Source organism: Mauremys reevesii, linkage group 6 (genome assembly GCF_016161935.1).
Source record: "Mauremys reevesii isolate NIE-2019 linkage group 6, ASM1616193v1, whole genome shotgun sequence".
NCBI lineage: Eukaryota > Metazoa > Chordata > Testudines > Geoemydidae > Mauremys > Mauremys reevesii.
In genome coordinates this window covers 12183080-12207016 of record NC_052628.1, presented here as the reverse complement: position 1 = coordinate 12207016, position 23937 = coordinate 12183080, and the positions used below count along the sequence as shown (strand labels likewise).

At 39.7% G+C, this 23937-nt stretch overlaps 1 protein-coding gene across 2 annotated transcripts in view; it reads right to left on the bottom strand.

Annotated features, from left to right (window-relative positions):
• Positions 1-1554: 1554 nt before the first annotated feature.
• The window catches only part of C6H18orf25 (chromosome 6 C18orf25 homolog), a 61559-nt gene continuing 39176 nt past the window's right edge, over positions 1555-23937 (bottom strand). For both annotated transcript variants that reach the window (XM_039544417.1, XM_039544418.1), the window contains exons 3-5: positions 20472-20654; positions 12471-12597; positions 1555-3844 (exon numbers count right to left, since the gene is read on the bottom strand). In XM_039544417.1, coding sequence (XP_039400351.1) covers positions 3655-3844; positions 12471-12597; positions 20472-20654 — 500 coding nt within the window. In that variant the 3' untranslated portion in view covers positions 1555-3654. The remainder of the gene's footprint in view (positions 3845-12470; positions 12598-20471; positions 20655-23937) is intronic.

Sequence of the window (23937 nt, the reverse complement as noted above, 5' to 3'; positions counted from 1 at the left end):
TCAAAGTAAGGAACTTTGCATTTAATTCTGAATGTGAAGAGGCCCATGTCATTCTTATCTACTGCAGGAGCAAGTTCCATAGTCTGGATCAGGGATCGCAACCTTTCGCATGCGGCCCGGCCGAGCCGGTTTGTTTACCTGCCGCGTCCGAGGGTTCAGCCGATTGCGGATCCCACTGGCCTGGAGCCGCGAACCGCAATTGGCGGAACCTGCGGATGCGGCAGGTAAACAAACTGGCCCGGCCCACCAGGGTGCTTACCTTGGCAGGCCGCGTGCCAGAGGTTGCCAGTCCCTGGTCTAGATCCAACTCCAGGGGAAGTTTTGTCTCCCACATTCAGAAGTCTCCCCCTAGTGGTCAGTTTCATGGTTCCAATAGAACTTGGCTGACATGGGTGGTCACAGAGGAAGAGGTGTGACCCCCAGGTAGCTGGGGTGAATCCTATGGAAGGCTTTGAGTATCAGGACTGAGACTGAATTGGACATGGTATTCTCATCCCTACAGGTGGCCCCTGCTGGTAAGGCTTAAAGCACATGGTAGGAATAGTTTGTAGAAACCTGTCTTGCTGGTACCCATGGTGTACCTAGGTCCTATCAGTACTATAAATCCCATCCCATCAGTGCTGTAATCCAGAATTGTTGTGCTGGACCAAGTCTTTGGTGCTGGATAAAGGAAAGCTTTTGTGGTGAAGAAATAAAATATTTAACATACTAGACATCAAACTGAATGTCAGAGAAGGGAATAGTGCTGAATTCTAAAAGTATATAACCCACTCTCAGAGCTTAAAGGCTTTATTTTGGAGGCACTTCAAATATCACAGTATTAAATGGAAGTGGAAAAAAACTCCCACACAAGGTAATATTGTTTAAATAATACACTCTATTTTATTTTGTCTTAAAATAGTTTAACCTTTATGCTACAGACTTGTTTCAAAAAACAGAAGGTCTCATCTTGCACCAAAAATATATATATATATTTATTTTTATATATATATCTATATAACACTCTTATTATTTTTTTCCTCCAAAGACCATTAAATACTAGATGGAAAATGAGAACTAAATAATGAGTGTCAAGAACCACCAATTTTTTTTTAATTTTTTTTTTACTAGAGTTGCACATTTTAAACATTAAATTCTAAGCAATGATTTGTCTCCACTGCAGAAGATTCCAAGTTCACACGCTAGAACTGCTGAACCATAAAGGGCTTAAGACAGTGCTCAGTGAAGTCAATGGAAAGCCTCCGATTGCCTTCAGTGGGCTTTGGGATCAGGCCCCAAGTGCATTGGTTCTTAGCCATACAATGGCTAACATTTCACTTTCCTGTCGAAAAGAGCAAAATTGTCCGGGCACCTTTTGCTCTCTTAAAAAAAATCCCCCAAAACAAAAGAAGAAATACTTCCTAGCTATCCAGTGATTGTGGTTTTTAGATCACTACCCTTTAAAATTTGTTAAAAGAATAAAAGAAATGTGTAGTGTTTTAAATAAAAGAAAACCAGCATCAGACTAAAATACATGATTTGTTTAAAACAAACACAGTGCACAATTGAAGGAAGTTTGGTTATGATGCAGTCATTTTTATATATACATGGAAGTCACATCATATACAAACTGAGAAACAGAAAGTCTGTTTGCAATTTTTTAAATGGAAGGACTACAAATGGGTCCCTGCAGCTTTCTTAGAAACTGATCTTTTAAAGACAACTTCATGAAACAGTAAAAAGCAGCCACACTAAATCATCTTTCCCAGTTAACCTACAACATGGTGCTAATCTGCTAAAATGATGGATGAGTTATGTAATTAACCAATTAGGAAAAAAGATCAATAGTCACTATTAATATAGTGTACCAATATTACAGGACAGTTCTCTATTGCAATGAGTATGGATTCCATTCACTACACTCCCTCCCACCCCCAAACAAAGAGACCAATTACTAGAAGCACCAAATACATCTTACAGGTTATGGTCATGCAACACGCTGATCACCGTTTAATGTTTTAGAATCTTTTAAAACAGAACATAAAACCTTTACCTAGTTGCTCTTTAAAGTGCAGTCACAACCTTTCCACTTTTTGAAGCAAAGCAAACTGTTTACTATTAACAATATTAGAATCTTTTTTTTTTTAAACAAATCTGTGCTACCAAAGGCAAAATTCTTATCCATACAGCAAATTTTTGGAAGCCACCCTGCACTCTTGCAAACTGACACCAAATCAACCAGATCAGGACTCATGGTGTCCTTTCTATTTGCTATGTAACCCTAGCTGGTAAAAATTCTGTGTTGGAACTGTAGAAAAATTCCATTAAATGCATTTTGAATACAAAAGGACACATTTCAATTGCACAATAGAAATTTAAAGTGCACATCCTCTTGTTTTGAAGTTTAGTCTTTGGTTTTTACCTTGAACAGGAGCCAGTGTGAGTGATTAAGGGCTACTTCAATACTTACTATAGGGACTAATGCTTACTAGAGTGTCTAATCCAATTGATTTCACTGTGGTAAACACCCAGCTTTGGTAGGTAAGTGTTTGCAGGATCAGACCCTAAGAGAGGTTCAAACACAAGGATAGAAAACATGACCTAAGAATAGGCAAATGGGGCAGAACTACTTAAAACCAAAGGATAAGGGTAGGCCCTGATCCTGCAAAGTACTTAAGCACATTCACAGATTTAAGCATTTGAGTAGCCCCGTTGATTTCAATGGGGCTACTCTGGTGCTTAAAATTACACATCTGCTTAAGTGCTGTGCTGGAATGGGGCCTGACAGAGTAAGTTTTTGGAGAAGATGACTGAAGGAAAGAGGTACAAAAGGAACCTTTCAGAAGGAAGAAGATTGAGAGGCATGGTTTAAAAAAAAAACAGGATCCTATAATGCAAGGGATTCAGATCCCTTTAAAATGGGCAGGGATGCTGGGTCTTTTTATTACTATTTTCTTATGCTTTTGTGCTGATCAGCTGCTATTAAGTCATTGCTATTTGGAAAAAAAAATGTAACATGCTGTGGCAAATGACTAGTAAAACACTGTAGCCAAGAAAGACAGAAGACACAGCACTGAACAATGTAAACTATAAATTACATAGAAAACAACAAACCTTTAATTAAAAAGTCCAGTGCACATGTTATGGGCCTTTCTATAAAACGACAGTCCTGCTGGTGAAGAAACCAAATCAAATTGGGTAAATACTGTTGGTCCAATTTTCAGAAGGGCTGAGCACTTGTAGTTCCACTGAAATCAATGGAGGGGGCTCAACGCCTCTCAAGATCAGATCACTGTCTCTGATGCTCACACAGCAAAAACACTAGCTTCTGCAAACAATCAACTTACTGGTAAATTAAAATCATTTTGATATCAGTGGTGGGAGAGGATGGGAGCGTGTATCTGTCTTCACAATTATTTCTTTAGATTAACACACACAATGCATAACGGTAGGTGTCATTTAAATTCAGTGCTATCAAGTTTTCATACTAGGAAAAATCCTCCTTTGAGAAGGTAAAATATTTGAAGCGATATTAAAATGACACTGCATTCTGATGGAAAAGGAAATTCTCCAGGAGTTTGAAGTCCACAGGCTGCTGAAGCTGAAGCTAAAACAATGAACTTCCGTGCCATAAAGAGGGGAAGGGATCGGGGGCAAAACCACAGTGACATTGCATTACAGTAGATATTTGCGTCTGGTATCCTCGTCCAAAGTGAGATCAACTACTTCTGGGGGTGAAGACCAATTCTGCTGGGGGGCCACCGCTGTCCATGACTGTGTTTGCCGAGTGCTAATGTACTGCGAGCCTGAGCCATGCTTCCAGGAAGAGACACTCTGAATCACACCTCCCCTAGGATGGGCACATCTGCAACAAAGCGAAGAGCAAAAGCATTAACACTACTGTCAACTCCCCATACAAGATCCTTAGTTGCAACATTTCAAGGTGTTAATTTGCATCTGATTAACAGGTCTCTCTTCAAAATTTGCTCGTGCCGTTTCCATTTGTGGAGTCCATGAAGACCTGCCAACATGACTTACTACAGATTTTATACACACACACGCTGAACAGTAAACCCTTGAACTTGAGCTCACAAAATCACAAACAAAGTAAAGCCTAGAATGAAATTTCCCTGCACTCAGTTACTGAAATACAAAGGATCAAATTCTGCCAGGGGGAGTGAGTGAAGCTCCCAGGAAGTCATGCGTGCACGGCTCCCAATATTACAGGGAGAATATGCTCCATAATGTGTAGCATCATGTACTGTTGAGATAACTGCATTGTACTGGGGGAAAATAGGGTATTTTTTCTGCTGGGAATTACAGCCATTAGTCTTTTTACAGAAGAAATTTGTCAATAGGAGAAACCTTCATGAAAAAAAAGAAATCGTATGAGACCAGATTCCCATTAACAGAGGAGCTGATACGTGCCTTACAGCGATTATAGTAGACATCTACCTACGTTTTGTACAATTTTTTTTTTTTAAATTAAGCCATTATACTTTATTTCCTTTGGAGCCCAGTGGGCCAGCATACCTGTATTATATTCTGCTTTATTATATTCAACAGTATTGCAAGGAACCTACAGGCTTGTATCTTGTAGGACATTGGCTTCAGCAGTTAGCATGAGGATTGAGGCCTACGAACTTTGGCATAGATAAATTTAGATAACTCGTTAGTTTTGTGGAACTGGCAGTAGAGAGTGGGGGGGATTGGGTCTATAATGACATCAGCCAACAATAGAAACATGCACCAGCTTCTGGAAGGTTTTGGACAGAACATCCAACCGCAAGAATGCCATGGCAACAAACTGACCTACCTGATGAGTTAAAATCATAAATATACTAACCTATAGAACCTAACATTGGTAAGGGGAGGAAATACAAATAAGGAAGAGGGGAAAAACTCCTACTGAATATGCATTAGACATGGTAACGTCAGCGTAACATTATAAAATTGCAATAAAGAATCCTGTGGCACCTTATAGACTAACAGACGTTCTGCAGCATGAGCTTTCGTGGGTGAATACCCACTTCTTCAGATGCAAGTGGTGGAAATTTCCTATAAAATTGGCATCCCAGCATGTGGTCAGTTGGGGGGGGGGGGAAAGAGATGTAGCCCTCGGGAGGGGCCAGAATGATGGCCACTGGTGAAGATGAGGAAGATGATGGTGATGAAGATAATGGTTAACATTTCAGGCTGTTCTGCAAGGGATGGTGTGAGTATGGATGTTCAGATTTACTTTCTGTATTATCTTTATTTACCTTACTGAGTTAGAGTGTGTGTGACTTTGCTAAGTGTATTAATAGATTATTTATTTGTAAATATAAGAGTTCCTATAGTGTGAGTGTTGCACCTGTGCACATTGGGGTTCCCAATTATATACTAATTTTAATAATACAGGGCTTGATCTTGGGACAAGAACCTGTCTAACCTTAAGGTGATAACTGGGCATTCTTCTTCATAATCGCTAGGATCAGGCTACAGATTGGCGCCCGAACAGGGACCCCAAGGGCATACAGCCATAATCTCTCTACCTGGCATAGGTAAACTCATCTCTGGTAAAATCTAAATTAAAATCTAGGTAAACTCTCAGTCACAATTTGGTTCCTGTCAAAAACACTCATTGTAACTCACCAGGGACTTCCTCTTTTTCCCCTCAGCTATTGTTCCTCTTTTCTAGTTCTTTGCCTCTTGTCTACTATTTCTGCTTTTCTTAGCAAGAGGCAGGAGGGTATGCCCGTATGAGAGGACAGTAGTAACACACACTCACATCAAACAGAGGAGCACTCGATTTCTTGACCATCAGATTCACTTGGCATACCAGAGGCAATGTAGGACACTCATGGGTAACCACTTTTCTCCCACCATTAGATGCCCATGGAAACTAACTGTGTAAGGCTGCAAGTGGGTGATGCGGGACATCAGCCTGATTGCACTCCTCACTGGGTATTATTGACTAGTCACTGGGTTTAGAATCATGCAAGGAGGCGATTCCTTTATACACGTGTTAAGGGGGCTTTGTAAACTGGTTGTAATTTTGAGGTATCTATAAGAGTTGCATTTGGCCCAATGACCCACACTTTGAGGTGGTGCCAAGAGGCCATAGCGGCTCAGAACTTGTACGGTCCGGGATACCTTATTTTAGTCCCCTCAGCTCTCCCGGGCTGAGCCCAGATCCATCTATTAGTAGCCTCCCCGTTGCTGCTCTGTAGGTCCCAACTGAGTAATTACCTCTCGATTAGCTAAAAGCACATTAGCCATCAAGGGAAGACAGAGGGAGCAGAACCCCCATCCCCTCCGCTTTTCTTGAGACTTGTTCAAGTAATTGTTCAAACCGGTTCAGGGGTTAATTATTTAAGGAGGGACGCTTCTACATCTGTACAGTGCTACGTGCTTATTGTGCAGAGTTAGGATGAAGCTAGCTAGTCAGATTTAATTGAGTTTGTTTGAAGTAGGAGTTGAAGGTAAGTGTGGTAGAGTCAGCTCAGAAGTCTGGTTGTGGTCAACCAAAACATAGCATACAAACAAAGATTATGGAGGACGTTTCATACTAATGCAACATAGGCTATTTTTTAATCACCCTAACTTCTGGGTTTGTTCATATGTTACATTAGACATATGATCATAACTACTAATGCTGGTCAGTGGACAATGACTCAAATGGAGAAATGAGAAGCAACAAGACGGTAAGCACAGCTGTAAGTATAAACCCAACTTCCACCAAAGCAGGGTGTTAAAATCCCAGCAGACTAAATAAAACAGTAATATAAAGGAATGGTTGAACATCATCAAAGGAACAAGGGAAAAACCCTGACTTACCAGAAAGTACCGAAAGCTTCATCTTAGAGACCTTGTAACTATGCATTTAGCCCATACCCTGTAATCCACCAACACAACAGGTTCTGTGCCTTTAACTTGTAATTTCTAAGTAACCCTCAGCAGCAAAATCACTCAGGCTTTGACCAGCAACTAACATGTTGCTGAAAGGGGAAGTACTTCTGCACTCTGCTTGGGAGGAAAAGGGGAAGTAGGAAAAGAAAATTGCTTCTAACTTGAATTTGGCAGAATATTAAAAAGTAGGGACCCATAAAACATATATTATATATATATATATATATATATATATATATATATATATATATATATATATATAATAAATTAAGAGATAAGGTTCGGCATCCTTTAGACATGCTAGACATTACCTGGTACATGCACATTTAGACAAGGTTAAGCAAACTCTGTTTACTACTCCTCTAACCTGTAAGTGGTGGGGGAAGCAGTGCATAAGAATGGCCACACTGGTTCAGATCAAAGGTCCATCTAGCCCAGTTTCCTGTCTTCCAACAGTGGCCAATGCCAGGTGCCCCAGAGGGAATGAACAGAACAGGTAATCATCAAGCGATCCATCTCCTGTTGCCCATTCTCAGCTACTGGCAAACAGAGGCTAGGGACACCATCCCCACCCATCGTGGCTAATATCCATTGATAGACCTATCCTCCATAAGAAAAAGTAGGAAAAGGAGTGAGGTAACGCCTTTAGGGAATAGTCAAGCATTAAGTATTTATACTGTTTTGTTACTTGCGTGTTTGTATTAGATATATTCCTAATTTAACTGATGGGTTGTGCATTATTATTCCAAAAATAGGTATCAAGAAAGCTGCAATTTCAGACTTACCCAACATGGTAAAGGAAGTCAGCAACATATCTTTCTGCTTCACACAGGAATTATTCTTTTAAGGAACTATCAAAGCCTCTCACAAGTCACAGGTAGAAAACTTTGCTACCACAATATAAATCATGATTATTTTAGGTCCTAATTCACAAAAATAAAACGTTGAATTTATCTAATTGCAATTTCCCTTTATATTTCCTAACTAAAGCATGTGTTAATATTTTTCTTTTTCGCTCATTTCTGTTTTAATCTAGGATCTAAAGATTAAAGAAAAGCAAGCTCCTGACTAAATCATTAAACTTGTTTTATAGACAAACCAAGGATGTAAACCCAGGGCAATTAATAAATTTCAACCCTTAGGTTTCCTGGACCTGCTCTGAACAGCAATATTTAATCCATTGGTGGTATGGTTTGTGGTGTGTTGGGATTACTTGTTTGGATTTATTTCTATGTTTTGTATCACATGACTAGGTTATGATTTTTCATGCTTTTGTTTTTATTGCAACAACAATCTTTTTGGTGCAAAGGTGTAAATAATAATAATATCAGTAAAACATTTTTCTTTGTGGTACCACGCTATTTCAGTATTAGAATTAAAATCTAATTACAATGGGTGTGTCCCTATATGATAGCTGGGGTGGTTCAATCTTTGCAGAAATCAGTCAAAGATAGGTATGTTTGTCTCAATGAATAATTTAATTTTAATACACACACACACACAATTTTGATTTGGAGTTTGTCAGGCAACGTGGCCAGTTTGGCAGAACCCAGATTGAAATTCAGAAGTTCATTGAGCAAACCACCATCATACTAATATAGGATCAATAGCTATCTTACAGCTACAATGCAGCAGTCCTACGTCCCGACAGTTTGTTCAGGGAAGCACCTGGCCAATCACATGCAGACTCTCAAGCTCCAGTGTTTGTACCATGTGAAGGAAGCAAAGAAAACAGACTTTGTTGTAAACCTCCAAATGATGACCTCTAATGCTGAACTAACTATGATCCGGAGTCAATGGCAGCGGCCTGGTATAGGACACTCTTTGGTGCACTGGTATCATCTTCAAAGCCATATGATTTTGTCCCCAAATGGCAGTATACTGAACTTGGGGAGGACTAATCATCATGGAACAGTATTGAATTTATTGCCTGAACTGATGGTATCAATGTATATATGTACTAGAAAACAATATGTACAGTAACTCCTCACTTAATGTAGTTACGTTCCTGAAAAATGCGACTTTAAGCACTCAAGGTGGTTTTTCCATCAGTTCTCTCAAATCTTTAGGAGTTCTATATATCTACTAAAGGTTCATTATAAGAAGTTTGGAGCTCTAGCTAAATCTAGGATTTTTTTTAAGAAATGCCTTTAATAATAATTTACAAGAAAAGACAGTAGCCAAAGCAGAAAGTATCTCATGATGCTTGAGTCTGCAAGATAATAGTTATGGTGCATCGTTCCAGTGTAAAATGACAGTCCCCTGGGCTTGTCTATACTGAGTGCTAAATCGGCGCTGCTGCAACTGATGCAGCGGTGTCAATTTAGTGGGTCTGGTGAAGACACAATGAGTCAAAGGGCAAGTGTTCTCCCGTCAACTTCAGTACTTCACCTCTCCAAGAGGCGGAAGGTAAGTCAGCAGGAGAGCATCTCACATTGACATAGCATGGTGTAGACACTGTGTTAGGTCGATGTAAGCTACATTGCTCGGGGGGTGTGTGATTTTTTCACACTCCAGAGCGACGTACCTTATATCGACTTAAGCGCCAATGTAGACCTGGCCTTTGGGACCTATGCAAAACTAAAAGGTAACTTTTCACCCTGAAGATAACAAAAATCTAGCTATAGATTACTACGTGGAAATGATTCCTAACAAAAATTCATATCCTTGAACAAATCACACACTTCTGCCAATTGCAGAAGGTTCATTCAAATATTAGCTCAAGAAACATGCTTGACAACCTGAGCATAAGGTGAATACATCATGAAGTAAATGTAACAAAACCAAAACAGAAAAGGAGAAACAGAGGAGGATTTATTTTTTAAATACATGCATGGTAGGAAATCCATTCAACAAAATTAAACAAAAAACAGCACATAACTACCAAAAGGATTCAGTGCTCTAAGTAAATGCCAAAGAGTTTCTAATAATGAAAAACTTAATCAAATCACTAGAATCTAAACTACCACAAATGAAAGACAAATTCAAGTTTCACAGCCCACACCAACCCAGCAACACTACAGAGTATGGAGCAGAGAAATATAGTGCGAACAACAGAACTGAATCCAATCATACAAACTAAGCATGCAAAAAAATACTGGATCAAAAACCTAAAACCTTTTCAACATGACAACCCTGCCAGAAGCCCATCAATACTTCATAACTGCAAGCCTAGACCTGCAAGAGAAATAAAATTCTAAATAGGAAACAACCAACCAAAAGGTGCAAGTTTCAAACAGAACTGATGAGAGATGGTCTCCCCAAAGACGGCAAAATAGTTATAAGCACAAAGGAAAACACAGCTGAGGATGACTTAAGAAAAACATGCTGGAAAAACAACATCCTCTCTCCTTCCTTTCTGAAGTGCAGGAAGTATTTCCGCATTAGCAAGCCTATGTCCACTAAAACTAACTTTCCACTAGCCATTGTGCATTGAATTTAGAAAGGTTTGCATTTTAAGTATTACTGAGGCAAACAACTTAGAAAGTTAAAAAAAGAGAAAGGGATGAAACATGAATGTAATTTGTGTTAGCATTTACACAAACGAGTAGTGGAGGACAAATAAATTTAATTTACAATGGAGGAGAAAGGTCTTCTAAATAGTAGGTCTGCAGTATATAGAAACCATGTATTCCAACGGCTCTCAAATGTTTTTACTGGTGACCCCTTTCACATAGCAAGCCTCTGAGTGTGACCCCCCTCATAAATTAAAAACACTTAAATATATTTAACACCATTATAAATGGTGGAGGCAAAGCGGGGTTTGGGGTGGAGGTTGACAGTTCGTGACCCTCCAGGTAACAACCTCATGACCCCCTGAGGGATCCCGACCCCCAGTTTGAGAACCCCTGATGTATTCCAAGTGAGATCGTCTTTAAAAGAATTATCAATATTCCATAAGGTAAGGCTCAACCTGCACACAAAATGTCATCCATCTGTCATCATCCCCCAATCCTACAGGGCTAGGTTGTGCCTACGGCGTCACAGCGAGTAAGGCCTCCTGCATGACTACAAAGGACTGAGATCTTGGGTACTGCATACGTCATATGTCCCTCCTCCCACCAGCGCATAAGCGGTGAAGGAGCAAAAAGGGTGAAGAGTAGGTGGAGCCAGGATTCTACCACCCCACCCCCAACATCAGACAGCAGAGCTATGCATGTTCCAAACGTGGCTTTGTGTGGACAACAACAACTGATCTGTTTTCCCAATTTAGCTTCCCAGAATACAGGAACGTCTCTATGTGGGCCTCAATCTGTTAATTACTTCATAATACCTGAGATTCCCCAAGCACTTCCAGCAAAACACACTGTTTTAGGTAAAAATATAAAACAAATGTATTAACTACCAAAAGATAGATTTAAGTGATTATAAGTAATGTACAGTAGATTACCATAAGAAATAAAACAAAAATGTAGTCTAAGTTGTCTAAACTGGATAGGATTTGAATCTCACCCTGTTAGATAGTATAAACAGTTCACCAAGCTTCCATACACAGGCAGGCTTCCTTCTTTCCCACCTGGGACCCCCTTACCCAGTTCAGTCTTTGTTCCTCAGGTGTTTGTAGATGTTGTCTTGTAGGGGGAGGGAGGCCTAGTGGTCATGCCACCTTCCCCTGTTATAGCTTCTTCCATGTGGAGGAAACTTTTGTTTCAAGCCAAGCCCCAAAGTACAAGCAATGAGATGAAGTTCAGTATCACATGATTTAGTCACATGCCCTTGCATGCTTGGATGAGCAGTGGCAGCCATTACCTATATTTTGGCTGAAGCATCCACAGGAAAGCTTATCAGGTGAGGCCAAGCTTTTCCCATGGCTCACCGTCTTCGCTGATGAGCCATTACCTTGGATGGCCCCTTCGCAATGTGCTAGCTAGACTGGATGTAACCAAACTTTGGGGGTGTTACCCAGGAGCAAACACATTTGAAATACAGATGCATGGTCAACTCCAGATACAAAAGTGATACATGCATACAAATAGGAAAGTCATATTCAGCAAACCATAAACTTTTCCATTGACCCCTCATGACATATTTTGTACAAGATGCATCATAATTATATTATAACCATATCATAATCATATCACTATGGTGAATATGAAATGCAGTGTCATAGTGAGCATCCTGACATCTAGCACATTGACCATGCAAGTATTTAATGGTCAATGTTCTTAAAATGGGGAATTAAATCAAATATCCAAGAAACCATTTCAATACTGAAATGCAGTAAGTGCACATTTTTAAGGGCACTGCGTACATACATGGTGGAAGTCCTTAAAAACACCTATTTTTTGGTAAGCCTATTAGTGTGTTCAGTTGTACATGGATTAAGCATGTGACATCAGTATCAAGTATACTGAGTGTATCAATATATTTGATATAGAAATCACATGCGTAATCTGTGTACATCTGAAAACATGAATAGGCTAAAAAAGATAGGCAACTCTGATATCCCAATGATAGGTAGAGCATAAGAACCTAAATAAAACAGTATATATTTTGCATGTTTGGCACTGGTCATGGCTGAAGAAATGTAACATCAGAAGTTAGGCAGCATTTTCCTTTTCATTTATTTTGGCTATTTAAAGAAAAAATAGAATAAGTACCTTGCATGTTCTTGAACTCCCACAATCTCTACTTCACTGTCAGAAGAGGCAATATTAATTTCTTCATTGATCTGTGCATTGCCAGAAGAGGTTCTCTCACTTGCTAGGAAACCTGGATCCAGATGACCTGCATAGAAGAAAAAATGTAAACACAACCTGAGCCTAAATAACTCAGGAAACCAATGCTGAAAGATACTTCCCATCACACTAACCACAAATAATCAATGAATCTGAGAATCTATTAGATCATCTCATGCAACCCCCTCCTACTGCAGGACTAGTTGATACTGTATATTGAAGTGATTTGTTCAATCTTGTTTTGAATGACTCAAGTCATAGGGCTGTCGCACAAAAGGTCATACCCAATTACTGTTATGAGAGCTTTGTAACTCTAGAAATAATTAGATTCTTTACCTGTAGTACTTCAGAAGTGCCTTAAGAGGCAGATTCTCCCGACCAACCCTGAGGTAAAGCCAAATGAAGGCCAAACTATGGCTTATCCTAGAGAAAAGTAAGTTCCTTCAAGTCCGTTACTGAAGTAGCAAGAAGGAAATTTACAATTGTTTTCATTGTACCTTTTCTTAAGATTAAGCCATTTACTCTAAGAACTATTTTTTGAATGCAACTTCCAGCACAAGCAATGAATGCATGAAAATCACTAGACAAGGAATTAGCAGTGCCATAGTCATAAGCCCAAGCTAACCCATCACTCAGAAAAGGAAACATTACTGTCAATAAATCAAGAGTCACAGGTTAAGCAGAATAAAATCTTCTGTGGTGTTTCAGGTTTATTTTTTAAAAGCCGGGGAAGGGGAACGGGAAATCGTGCAATAAAAAAATATCAGCACAAACCATCAGTCCCTTCTTCATGCAGCTTAAACCCTTAAACTCCAACATGTACAAAAAGCAATGAATAAAAGTCGTGTAGCTCTTCTGTCAGCAGAGTGCTCTCTCCCTGATTCTAGAAAACAAATTTCTCTCTCACATGAAACTAGCCTAGCCCCTCTACAAGCTGACTGCCAGTACCTGATCAGTGAGGCCCTCTTAGGTGGGACTCTGAAACCCCTGCTAGGATTCCATCCCAGGGCCCTATGCCATTGTCTTGCTGGACAGGACTTCCCCTAGGAGGCTGCTGGAGAGGGGCGTGTTATGGCAAAAGGCACTCTTCCAGGACATACCAAATGTTCTGTTCACGGTCACAGACTAGCAGGCAGTTACAGTATAAATAGTTTTTCTGGTGACTGATGAGTGAAAGGGTTGGAGAACAGGATACATTCTGCTACTTCTTGCCTATCAGTGAAATCCAGCCAAGGTCAGCAGAGGCTTTTTCCACGTGAGGCTGTCTGGTGGTTTAGGAAGTGAGTTGGTGATCTCTGTCTTTAACTCCCACTGGCCGCATCATAAACACCATCATCACAACTGGCCCTTATTAGTATCAGCAGAGAGAATGGACATGAAAACGGAACTACTCTCTTGCCCACAGAGATGGTCTCTTTCCAACAGAATCAAAGCAGAGGGGTTGGAAGTGTGGACAAACTTTTACTGCTATTATCTCTGTAATAGATAATAGCAGATGATGAAAATTTTGGTCGAAAGGATACCTTGTCCTTAGTACTGAATTCATTGGGAAAGGATTTGAGAGGAAACATGATGCTAAATACAAGAGGTAGTAGTTGTTGTTAATGATAATACTATTGTAGTTATCAATTTCAAGTTACAAAATTCAGGTATTTAAAATACAGATGCCCCCTGAGAACATAAAATACAGTCTGAAAAATACAGAATTGGCAATGGACTCTCCTGAAATGCATCTCCTGTAAACAAACACTATCAGAGAATCTTTTAGAAAAACATTCATGAAAAGATCTGCAGGTGTATACTGTTTAAAGAACAACTTTTCTGTATCATTCACTGGACATTCACTTGAGTGGTTCAAACAAACAAACAATAAGGATGTTTTAAAAGCTGTTTTACATACTGTGCCAGACACCACATTGCCATGACACAGCTCTGAAGTGGAAAACACTAAATCTTTAGCATAATTTAGTGAAGAGGTGTTAGTCAGGTGTAGAGAACCACAAAAAATACCTAAAATAGATACCCCACCAAAAAAGCAGTCAGGTGCTCTGGTGATAAGTTCTCTAGAAAAGTCATCTACTACCAGTGAGTGCTCCAAGGAAAGTTAAAACCTGCATCTCTTTTTAGTGCATACTGGTGAGTTGGGAGAGGTTGGGCAGCCTTGAAGGAGACTGCTTGCTTTTCCAACTGCCTGAGGAAACAGCTGGTTGTTGCACTAGCGGCACTACGGTGGGAGTGCCATTCACCCAGAGGAAAAGCACTCAGATAAGAAGGGAGGGGTGTGTTTACATCTAGCTTGGCTAAACGGACAGAGGAGGGGGAAGGGACATGATAACTTCTAGTATTTGAAAAGATCTTGAGAAATGGTTACACATTAGGGTGATGCAACAAAAGGGTGATTAGGAAGAGCAGGTTTAGGCTGGACACTAGAAAAACTTTCTAATGAGATTCTATTAATTGTAAAGATCTCCATTAGACGGTGGAATGACCCCTTGGGGAAGCACTGGAAGCAATATCACTTGAGATATTTAAAACTGTTCTAGACAAAAGCACAACAGCAGAGAATACACTGAAGAAAACAACCCTGCACTGGGAACAGGGCTGACTTCACTAGATGACCCAATCAGTCTTCCATCCTCAACTTCTATGATGTTATTTGAATGTCCACTTTACCATACCCACTCTGATCCAACCTTCTCGATCACTGCTTTTGGGAAGTGAGGGCCGCCGCCTTGGCACAGCCTCTGATCATATCGGAAGGGGTATGAAAGCGCTGGGCTCAGATGTGGGGTGGGGCCTGCCACCTCACAAATAAAATATGAAGATAAAAGAAAGATGACTTGTCAGCTGAACTTTAAATGAATAGCAGCTAAGGCCAACTACTTTGACCATTCAAGTTCAACTGAATAACCCTTGACAATTGTTACCAGGCTGTCAGAACTTCTGAGTATTTTGTTATATATATTTCATATGTAATAAAGTGGCAGAGCACACTGTGAAGCATGAAATGGAAGTGCTAAAGAATAGGGCTATATATTACCATGGCTCAGCAATTCACCCGAGAAAGCATGATTACGACAGCAAATACGAGTAAATACTACAATAAGAAGCTTGGGTACAGGTGAGGGTTGAGGTGCAGAGGTAGACTTGAATATGCAAACTCTTATAGTCACAAATGTCATGCCTAGGCTGTTAGTTTCTCACTTTCACAAGCATCAAACTAACACACACAGAAGGTATTTTGTTTACCCTCCAAGATCAGCACTTGCAGAACCCAAAGTATTTGCATCCCCATCAAAGAGTTGTTACCACTTCCTAGAAGACATTTTCCACTTTAACACAGAGAAAGTTTCTCATATAAGCCCACAATGTATGATCTACTGGACTCTGACTACTTCAATGGAGGATCTAGGTTTTTTGACAAGCACAGTGCAAGCATTTATCCAAAGAAACCCAAAGCTTTTAGAGTATGTCTACACTTACCAGGGATTGACGCTGAGGCGATTGATGCACCAGGGGTTGATTTAGTGGGTCTAGTGAAGACCCGCTAAATCGGCCGCAGATCACTCTCCCATAGATTCCAGTACTCCACCAGAACGAAAAGCATAAGGTAAGTCGACGGGAAATTTTCTTCTGTCAACCCAGTGCAGACATTGCAGTAAGTCGACCTAAGCTACATTATTCACATAGTTGGAATTGTGTAACTTAGGTCAACTTGCCCCCAGAGTGTAGACAAGGCCTCAGATAAAGAGGGGGTTGGATGAAGATGAAAGTCAATTAGGGGAGAAAAGTGTGTTCCAAATTCCCAATCCTGGAGCACAGTAAAGAGTGACCAGTGAGTTTGGAACACACAACCAGCTTACAAAATGTTTGAGGCTTGGAACTCCAAATAAATCCATGAAATGAGTCCTTTATATGCCCTATATGACTAGGGCTTTCCTCCGAAGTGAAGCACAGTGCCCTTCTGCTACTGAAAGGGCTAAAGCTTGCAGAAGATCCCTTTAGAAGGGGTAAGAGAAAATACAAATCAATAGTGGAACCATATTGCAAGCTACATTCTAGAATGTGCAAAAAGCCTACTTCGTGAAACAAAAACGAGAGTCTTCTTCCCCAATGAGACCTCATGGGAGAATGAAAAAGCTCAAGAGGCTGTGAAGGAAAACTAGAAGTGTTTTAAATTTCAGCAAGCAATGCTCCAACAGCAGAATGTTCCGGAGGATTTAAAAAAGCCAAAAAAGATTGCAAAGTAAGAGGTGTCAGCCACCAAGGTTAAAGCCAGAGAAGGCTTATATGCCCGTCTTGAAACAAAGGAGAGTGAGAAAGAAACATATAGATTGTGGCAAAGACCCACGATAAGAGAATTCAGGACACTGGTGAGATCAAAGTTAAAGTGGACATACGTTAATCAAGGAGAACCAGATTAAGGAACGGTGAAAAAATTACTTTGAAAGGCTTATGAATGAAGAGAATCCAAGAGAACTGAGACATGATAAAACCAAGTCGGTGTCTGATGGCACCAGTCTTAGAAGCTTTTACAGAAGCACTGAGCAACATGAAAAATAAAGTTCTCAGCTCCTACGGCATACCTGCAAAAGTATGGAAGTGCCTGCGGCAATTAAACATAAACATATTGACAATTGCTTAATTTCATCATGAGGACTGAGAAGATGCCTGGTGCAAACATATTAATACCAATATTTAAAAGAAAAGGAGACATACAAAACTGTGGTAACTACTGGGACATTAAACTCTTGAGCCACAAAAAGATATGGGAGACAGTTGTTGTTAAGAGACTTTGAAGACAAGTCAATCAGTGTTGTGTCATGCCAAGTCAACAATGGATGCTATCTTTGCATTAAGATTGCTTGTGGAAAAATATAGAGAAAGGCAAAAAACCCTGCACATAAGTACTAATCAATCTTGAGCAGCCTTGTGACCACATTCCAAGAGAAATCATGAGAATGAAAGAGATACCTGAAAACAGGGTGAATAAAAAAAATGATTATTTTAAAAAATTAAAAAAGTTTTTATTTAAATCAGATTTTTTAAAGTGCTTTTTGAGGAAAACCTATCTAAGATAGTTTTAATTAAGATACATTATGGCTCAAAGATATCGCATCCTGGAATAGGGATTAGAAATTTTAATTCTAGAGTATGAGACAATATATTCATGTAATGTTTAAGAAAAGTTTTGTAAATGAGTTCCAAAAGTTCATGGATTAGGAACCCAATCTTACAGGGCTCCAGGGGCGTCTGTATAGATTATTTAGGTTAATCTTTCTATCTACTCAGTGCTCAGTCTAGAAGATACCATCAGAGATGCTTAGTTTTGCAGTTCTCAAACTGTGGATTTGTGTCTCCAGAGAGAACATGCTTGTTAACAGCAAAAATGTTTTTAAATAAATTAATATATAGAAGTGAGAAATAACAGACCTCAACCTTATTGTCCCTCTGCAAATTTGTGTACACAGAGTCAATCCCTTACCTCTCTCTAAAAGTGCAAAGTTTCAAAAAATTCAATGAACAGAAGATTGTTGGGGGCAGAATAGATCTGGACAAGGAGAAGTCTGGAGATAAACATGAGAAGGGAGGGGCAGGCAGTAGAAACAAAAGTGAAACTGTTTGAGCAGCATATTCCAGAAGTCTTGAGGTCTTGCCAAGTGTAGCCTTCATTGATTTGAGATCTACCATACCATTCTCTCACTAGAAGGGAAAACATATAACGGCAGCAGGCCACAAAAGAGACCCAGTTTGGGAATATTTTAATGTAGTTCCTCTAGCTGTGGGTAAGACAAGCATGCGTGCAAAATGCAAACAATGCAACAAAGAAATGCAAGACCTGGTTGACCAAATGAAACATCATGAGAAGCGTTCCTTCTCAGGAGGAAACTGCGTTGAAGATGATGAAAGGAACATGTCTGATTAGCTGCAGCAAGGCCAGCCTTAGGGAAAATTGAACCCAGGGCAAACTTGTATTTCCCTCCCACTAATCACTCCGTGCCTCCCACCCCCCCACCTCTGAGCCCTGCTGCCTCCTCCAGTGTTTAATTTGTATTAAAAGAGATGCCAGAGGCTAGAGCTCAGTCCTGGCACAAATTAAGCACTGGCAGGGCGGCCTGATACTGGCGGGTGCTGGCCGGGCACTCAGCTCTGAAGGCAACGTCACCACCAGCAGCAACACAGAAGTAAGGGTGGCATGGTATATGGTGTATTGCCACCTTTCTGCATTGCTGCTGTGGCTTGTGGTGTCTGATGCTCGGCATGTGGCTCAAGGCAGGCTTTGTGCTGTCACATGGAGCTGCATCTTGCCAGAGTCCATGGCCCTCCTGGCTCACCCAGAGCACCATTTCTGATTTTGGTTGGGGGGTGGGGAGGAAGGGGGGACTTTAACCATGATTCCAGTGACTACTTAGCCACTGGATATCTCTAAGATTTTGCAAATAATTTAGAAATTAGCTGAAAGGAGTACTGTATCTAACTGTTATATAAAAAAAGAAAAATATATATACAAACTCCAGCGAAAGCCATGTTTACAGTTTACATGTAAAATTAGAACAATAAGGAGATACTACAGCAAGACAGTCCCAATCCCAAACCTTGAGGTATCAGTGCTAGAGCTTTAACACAGACTTGAGTTCTTAGCTTTCAAAGGTGTCATCCAGAAGACCTATACATAGTACATTTCATGGGAGTTATTTTATTTACCTTGGAAGATTGAAGGGTTGAGTTTGACCCTGCTGGGATCTGAACTTTATGGTTACAGATAGCGTGGAGTATATCTTACATAGTACTCACAGGCCTGATTCAGTTTACCCTGGAAACTGATTCCAGCTGTCTTCATTTGTAGCTGATCACATCCTATGTCAGTAGGTCATTTCCAAGCTACTAACTGTGATCAAAGCATGTCGTCAGCATATATCCGTGTAAGTTTGTACATTGCTCATGCGTGCGCACACTTGGCAGCTTGCGTTATACTCATTACGAGTGTTTGTGTGGATGTAAAGTGCAGTGCACCACAGGTAAGTATCCCAGTGTGCCACGTGCCACCATCCAGTGCATTGCCTTTTGGGAAATTTTTGCAACGAGTTGGTGGGATAGAAATGACCTACCCAGGGATCTAGGAGCTAGAGATTAAGTTCTCAGCATTCAATTTTCTCCATCCCATAATGCCATCCATATCCCATAACTGCCACACTTTTTAAAATCCCACAAACCCATGCAGCATTTTTCCATCTCCTCTACTTCTGACAGAAGCGTGGAGCCTGCAGAGCTCGGCGCTATTCTCATGAACATTGAAAATACAGGATGCATAATTCTCCTGTACTTGCAGACCCGCAGGAAGTACAACTGGGGACATGAGGATGTCTTCAAGGACAGTTTGCTGAGGGACATAAAAAACAATTCAAAGTTGTTGGTAGCATTCAGAGCAGCTGCAGACAGTGGAGCACTGCCTTCGAGGCCCTAGAAATGAGCCCTGACAAGTGGGATAGCATTGTAACGCAGGTATTCGATGACAGGCAGTAGCTAAACAACCTTCGGATTCCTGGAGGTGATTTTATTGTGTCACTGTAACAGGGCACTTATGTTGGCCAGAGGCAAATTTAAGCACAGACACATGCACAAATAGGTCGGTGCAAGGTGATTTACATCAATGTAATTTGGTAGTACAGACCAAGCATGGGCAGTCCCTTACTCTGTGATGAGTCCATTGATTTCAATGGAACGAGTCAGAGAGTAACAGACTACTCAGCATGAGATAGGATGGCAGAATCTGTCCTTAAATAAGAACAAAGTACATTCAGGACACACCTTTCTTCAACATGACCCTTTAATATCTGATCTGTACTACTCTATACTTTTTATAACTGGTGTCACGCCACATACATGCTACAGCATCAGAGAAGGAAGTTAATGTAGACAAACCTGTATCAGCATTCAGTTCCTCTAGCAGACCTCTGGTCCTCCAGGTAGCTCCTGTGTCCTGGTTTCCTACAGAATTATTGTGCTCTTGAACTACTGCAGCCGCCAATAGATTGTCCACATTTACCACTTCAGAGTCAGAGTTTGTGTCCGATATATCATAATGAGCTACAACCGGAGGTCCATCTGAGGAGGAAAGGAAAAGCAATGGACATAAGATGAATGCATGTTGTGAAAGACACTTTTAAAACAAATCTCTAGCTCTAGGATCATCACATCTTCCTAAACATGTCCTCAAGGAACAGTAAGAGTCACGTATGTTAACTATTACACTTCAACTGGAGGAAGGTCTGACACCAGAGGCATTTTAAATTTTGCATAAATAGAAAAGATACAGAATAGCCATCCATTTAAGCTTGCCCTCTCATATCTGCTTATTACATATTATCTTTTACATTAACCCAGCAAATTCTCCATATTTAACAATGTTACATTTATAATACTAAAACGGATAAGTTTCAGGTTAAGGAAAGAAAATCTGAATGACGGGACATTAAGTATGGCAAGAGAAAATGTTTATGGAATTGTACCTAATTTAAATTACAACTTACATTTTTAGGGGTTAATTTGGATAAAACTAACTACTTTTTTTTTGTAACTGATCCAACAACAATACATTTAACACCAGGCAAGTTTCCTTACATAAAATCCACCTGCCAAGGACACTGGCATTTGTCAAAACTGCAGTGGCTTTTTTCATATACAAGTGCAAAAAAATGTAAAAATATACAAGCGAATAATACCCTTTCAGGCAGAGTTTTCTCTTAAAAGCAAAGCATAGAAACAAGTATGCTTTCAGCACAGTGTTTTCACAGTATGAATCTCACCAAGGAGTTGGGGGGAAAGATGTAAACTTTCAGGATTTTGCAGCAAGAAGAGTTTTGGGGGGAGGGGCAGTATTTTTGCTTTGCTTTGTTTTCTTGCATAGCACTGGGCACCATATGCCAAATGCCCATTTTCTTTCCTTGAGGGATGAAAATAATGTGTAGCTTGAGGTGGGACCAGAAGCAGCCCATCCTCAAAATAAAATCAAATTCCATTTAAAGGGTCATTTGGAAGCAGAAGAATTAATAAATATCATTAAGAAAGTCCCCATTTTCATTCAAAAAAGCCTGTATCCCTTAATAGCTCTAATTAACTGATCTAGACAGTTTGGAAGGCATTGTAAAGGATGAAATCTTCACTCCATTGAAATCAACTGTAAAACTCCCATTGACTTCAACAGGGCCAATATTTCCTCCAAAGGAATCATACCTTTGAGTGGCACGTTTACAAATATCTGATGTCAGCATAGCATAGCTTTTATTTGCAGTAGGAACAGGATACATTGACAAGGCTACTACTACTTTTGTTGTATAGAGTCTTCTAAATTATAAAACAACTAAAATACAAATAAAAAAAGCAGTTCTCTAAAAGAAACATTTGTTTTGGAAAACTCTGACTTATTTAGGGGCATAACATGAAAAGTGTTTGGCACTGAAGAAAAAAAGATAGTGTATAATTAAAGCTTAAATCTTGGGTCACTGCACAACTGATTCCACCAGAGCTTGTTTTGTTTTTACTTAATCCCTCAGAAAATAATCCAACACAACATTTTTAAAGAATTCTTATTCTGCAGTTAGCAACCCACTTCACTAAAGCACATTATGAAGGAATCTTGCTTAAACTGTGCTGAAGATCAGTTCTGCAACCTGACATGAAAAAATTCACAAACCATTTCAAGTCAGAACGGCCCCCAACATCAGTTTCATAAAACAAAGTTGTTACATTACAAATTCAAAACAGACCCAACGTAAAAATAAATGGATAGTTAAATGCCAATGTATAAAAGAGCAAATATGTCACAACATGAAATACTGATGATTATTACTGGGAAAAAAAATCCTGATGACTAGTGGAAAGACAACCGTTTTCTTTTAAAAGGCAAATCCAAAGTACAAGATTACCAACTTTATGATTAAATTGGTTGTTTCTGAAGGTTTTTTTTTTGCACATTTTAGACTAAATTACATGCAGAATTTACAATATAATTGAATGATGCAAAGGCATGTTTTCACAGTCTTATCATCAGAGTTCAGTGTGATATGGTATCAATATATTGTGTGATCTATAAAAATAAATACTTGAGTGCAGAAGATACGAGGGTCAAGTACAATATTGACTATTTGACCATGTTTTCAGTAAGAATGTTACCTATTTAAGGAGCTGTGTATAATTCCTTCAATGTTTGGTTTCTCTTTTGGTTATTACTAATCTTTCTAAGAGCAGAAGCCAAATTTAAATTAAGTAGGCATGTCTACACGAGTCAAATTATAGTTGGAAAATGGCATCAAAAGTCTCAAGTCAAAATTGTACCACTCCTACATGTATAATCATGCAAAAATGTATAATAAATGTATATACATGCAGAGTGATATTCTCTTCACCTACCCATAGAAATAACGTGTGTGAAAGTCTTCATCAGTAGGAAATACAAGCATAAACTTGTTATCTGTAGCTCCACTCGTGTATCTTCCACACTTCCAAACAGCACACCTTATAACTTAGCTTAAATTTAGTATACAGACAGACAAATATCTTCAATATAATTTACATTACTGTACAGTAATTTTGTCAATTTGACAGCCACCATTAAAGGCTCTTTAAAAATCCACCTAATCACAAGCAGACTATTTACAAACCATCCACAAAAACAGAGATTTTTGCTTTTCTCAGTCTTGCCTTTCAAAAAAATCAGATTTGGAAACAAAAACTGCCATGAATATCAGGGCTATCTAAACCTATCAGTGAATGACTGATTACGCCAACTTAATGACTGCAAGACTGGAGCAAAATCCTGAGACCATCAGCATGCGTGAAGCCAGAATATAAGCCTTATTGAAAAGCTGTGAAGCCCTTTTAAAAAACAAAACAAAAACAACCAACCCAAGACTCTCCTTAAAAAGAACTCTAGGACTAGAGCACTTAGAAGATTTGTACAGCGATAAGTAGCGTTTTCCCCCTCGGTAGCCGTTTTAAATCCAGCTCATATTGGCACAGACTGAAAGTTGCCAGTGGCCTATGTTAAAAGAGCTGGTGTTTTCAGTCTGATTTCCTTGGAGACAGACATACACATGACCAAAGCCACCATTACAAATGGAATCCTTGACGGCAACCTTGACAAACTCCATGCCCTCATCCACGGCAAGGAACAGGGCAGCATGGGGAAGCTAACAGTGCTACTGTCGGTGCTGTACTTCTTTCAAACGGATAAAAAGAATTCTCTAGGTTAGGGCTGTCACTTTGGCATCTGCCATCACAATCTGCATAAAGAAAAAGTTATGGGCTAGATCCTGCAGTGCAGCTGATAAGCACAAAGGGTGACATTAGTGCACCCTCTGCAAAGGGACAAAAGACCTATGCACTATTT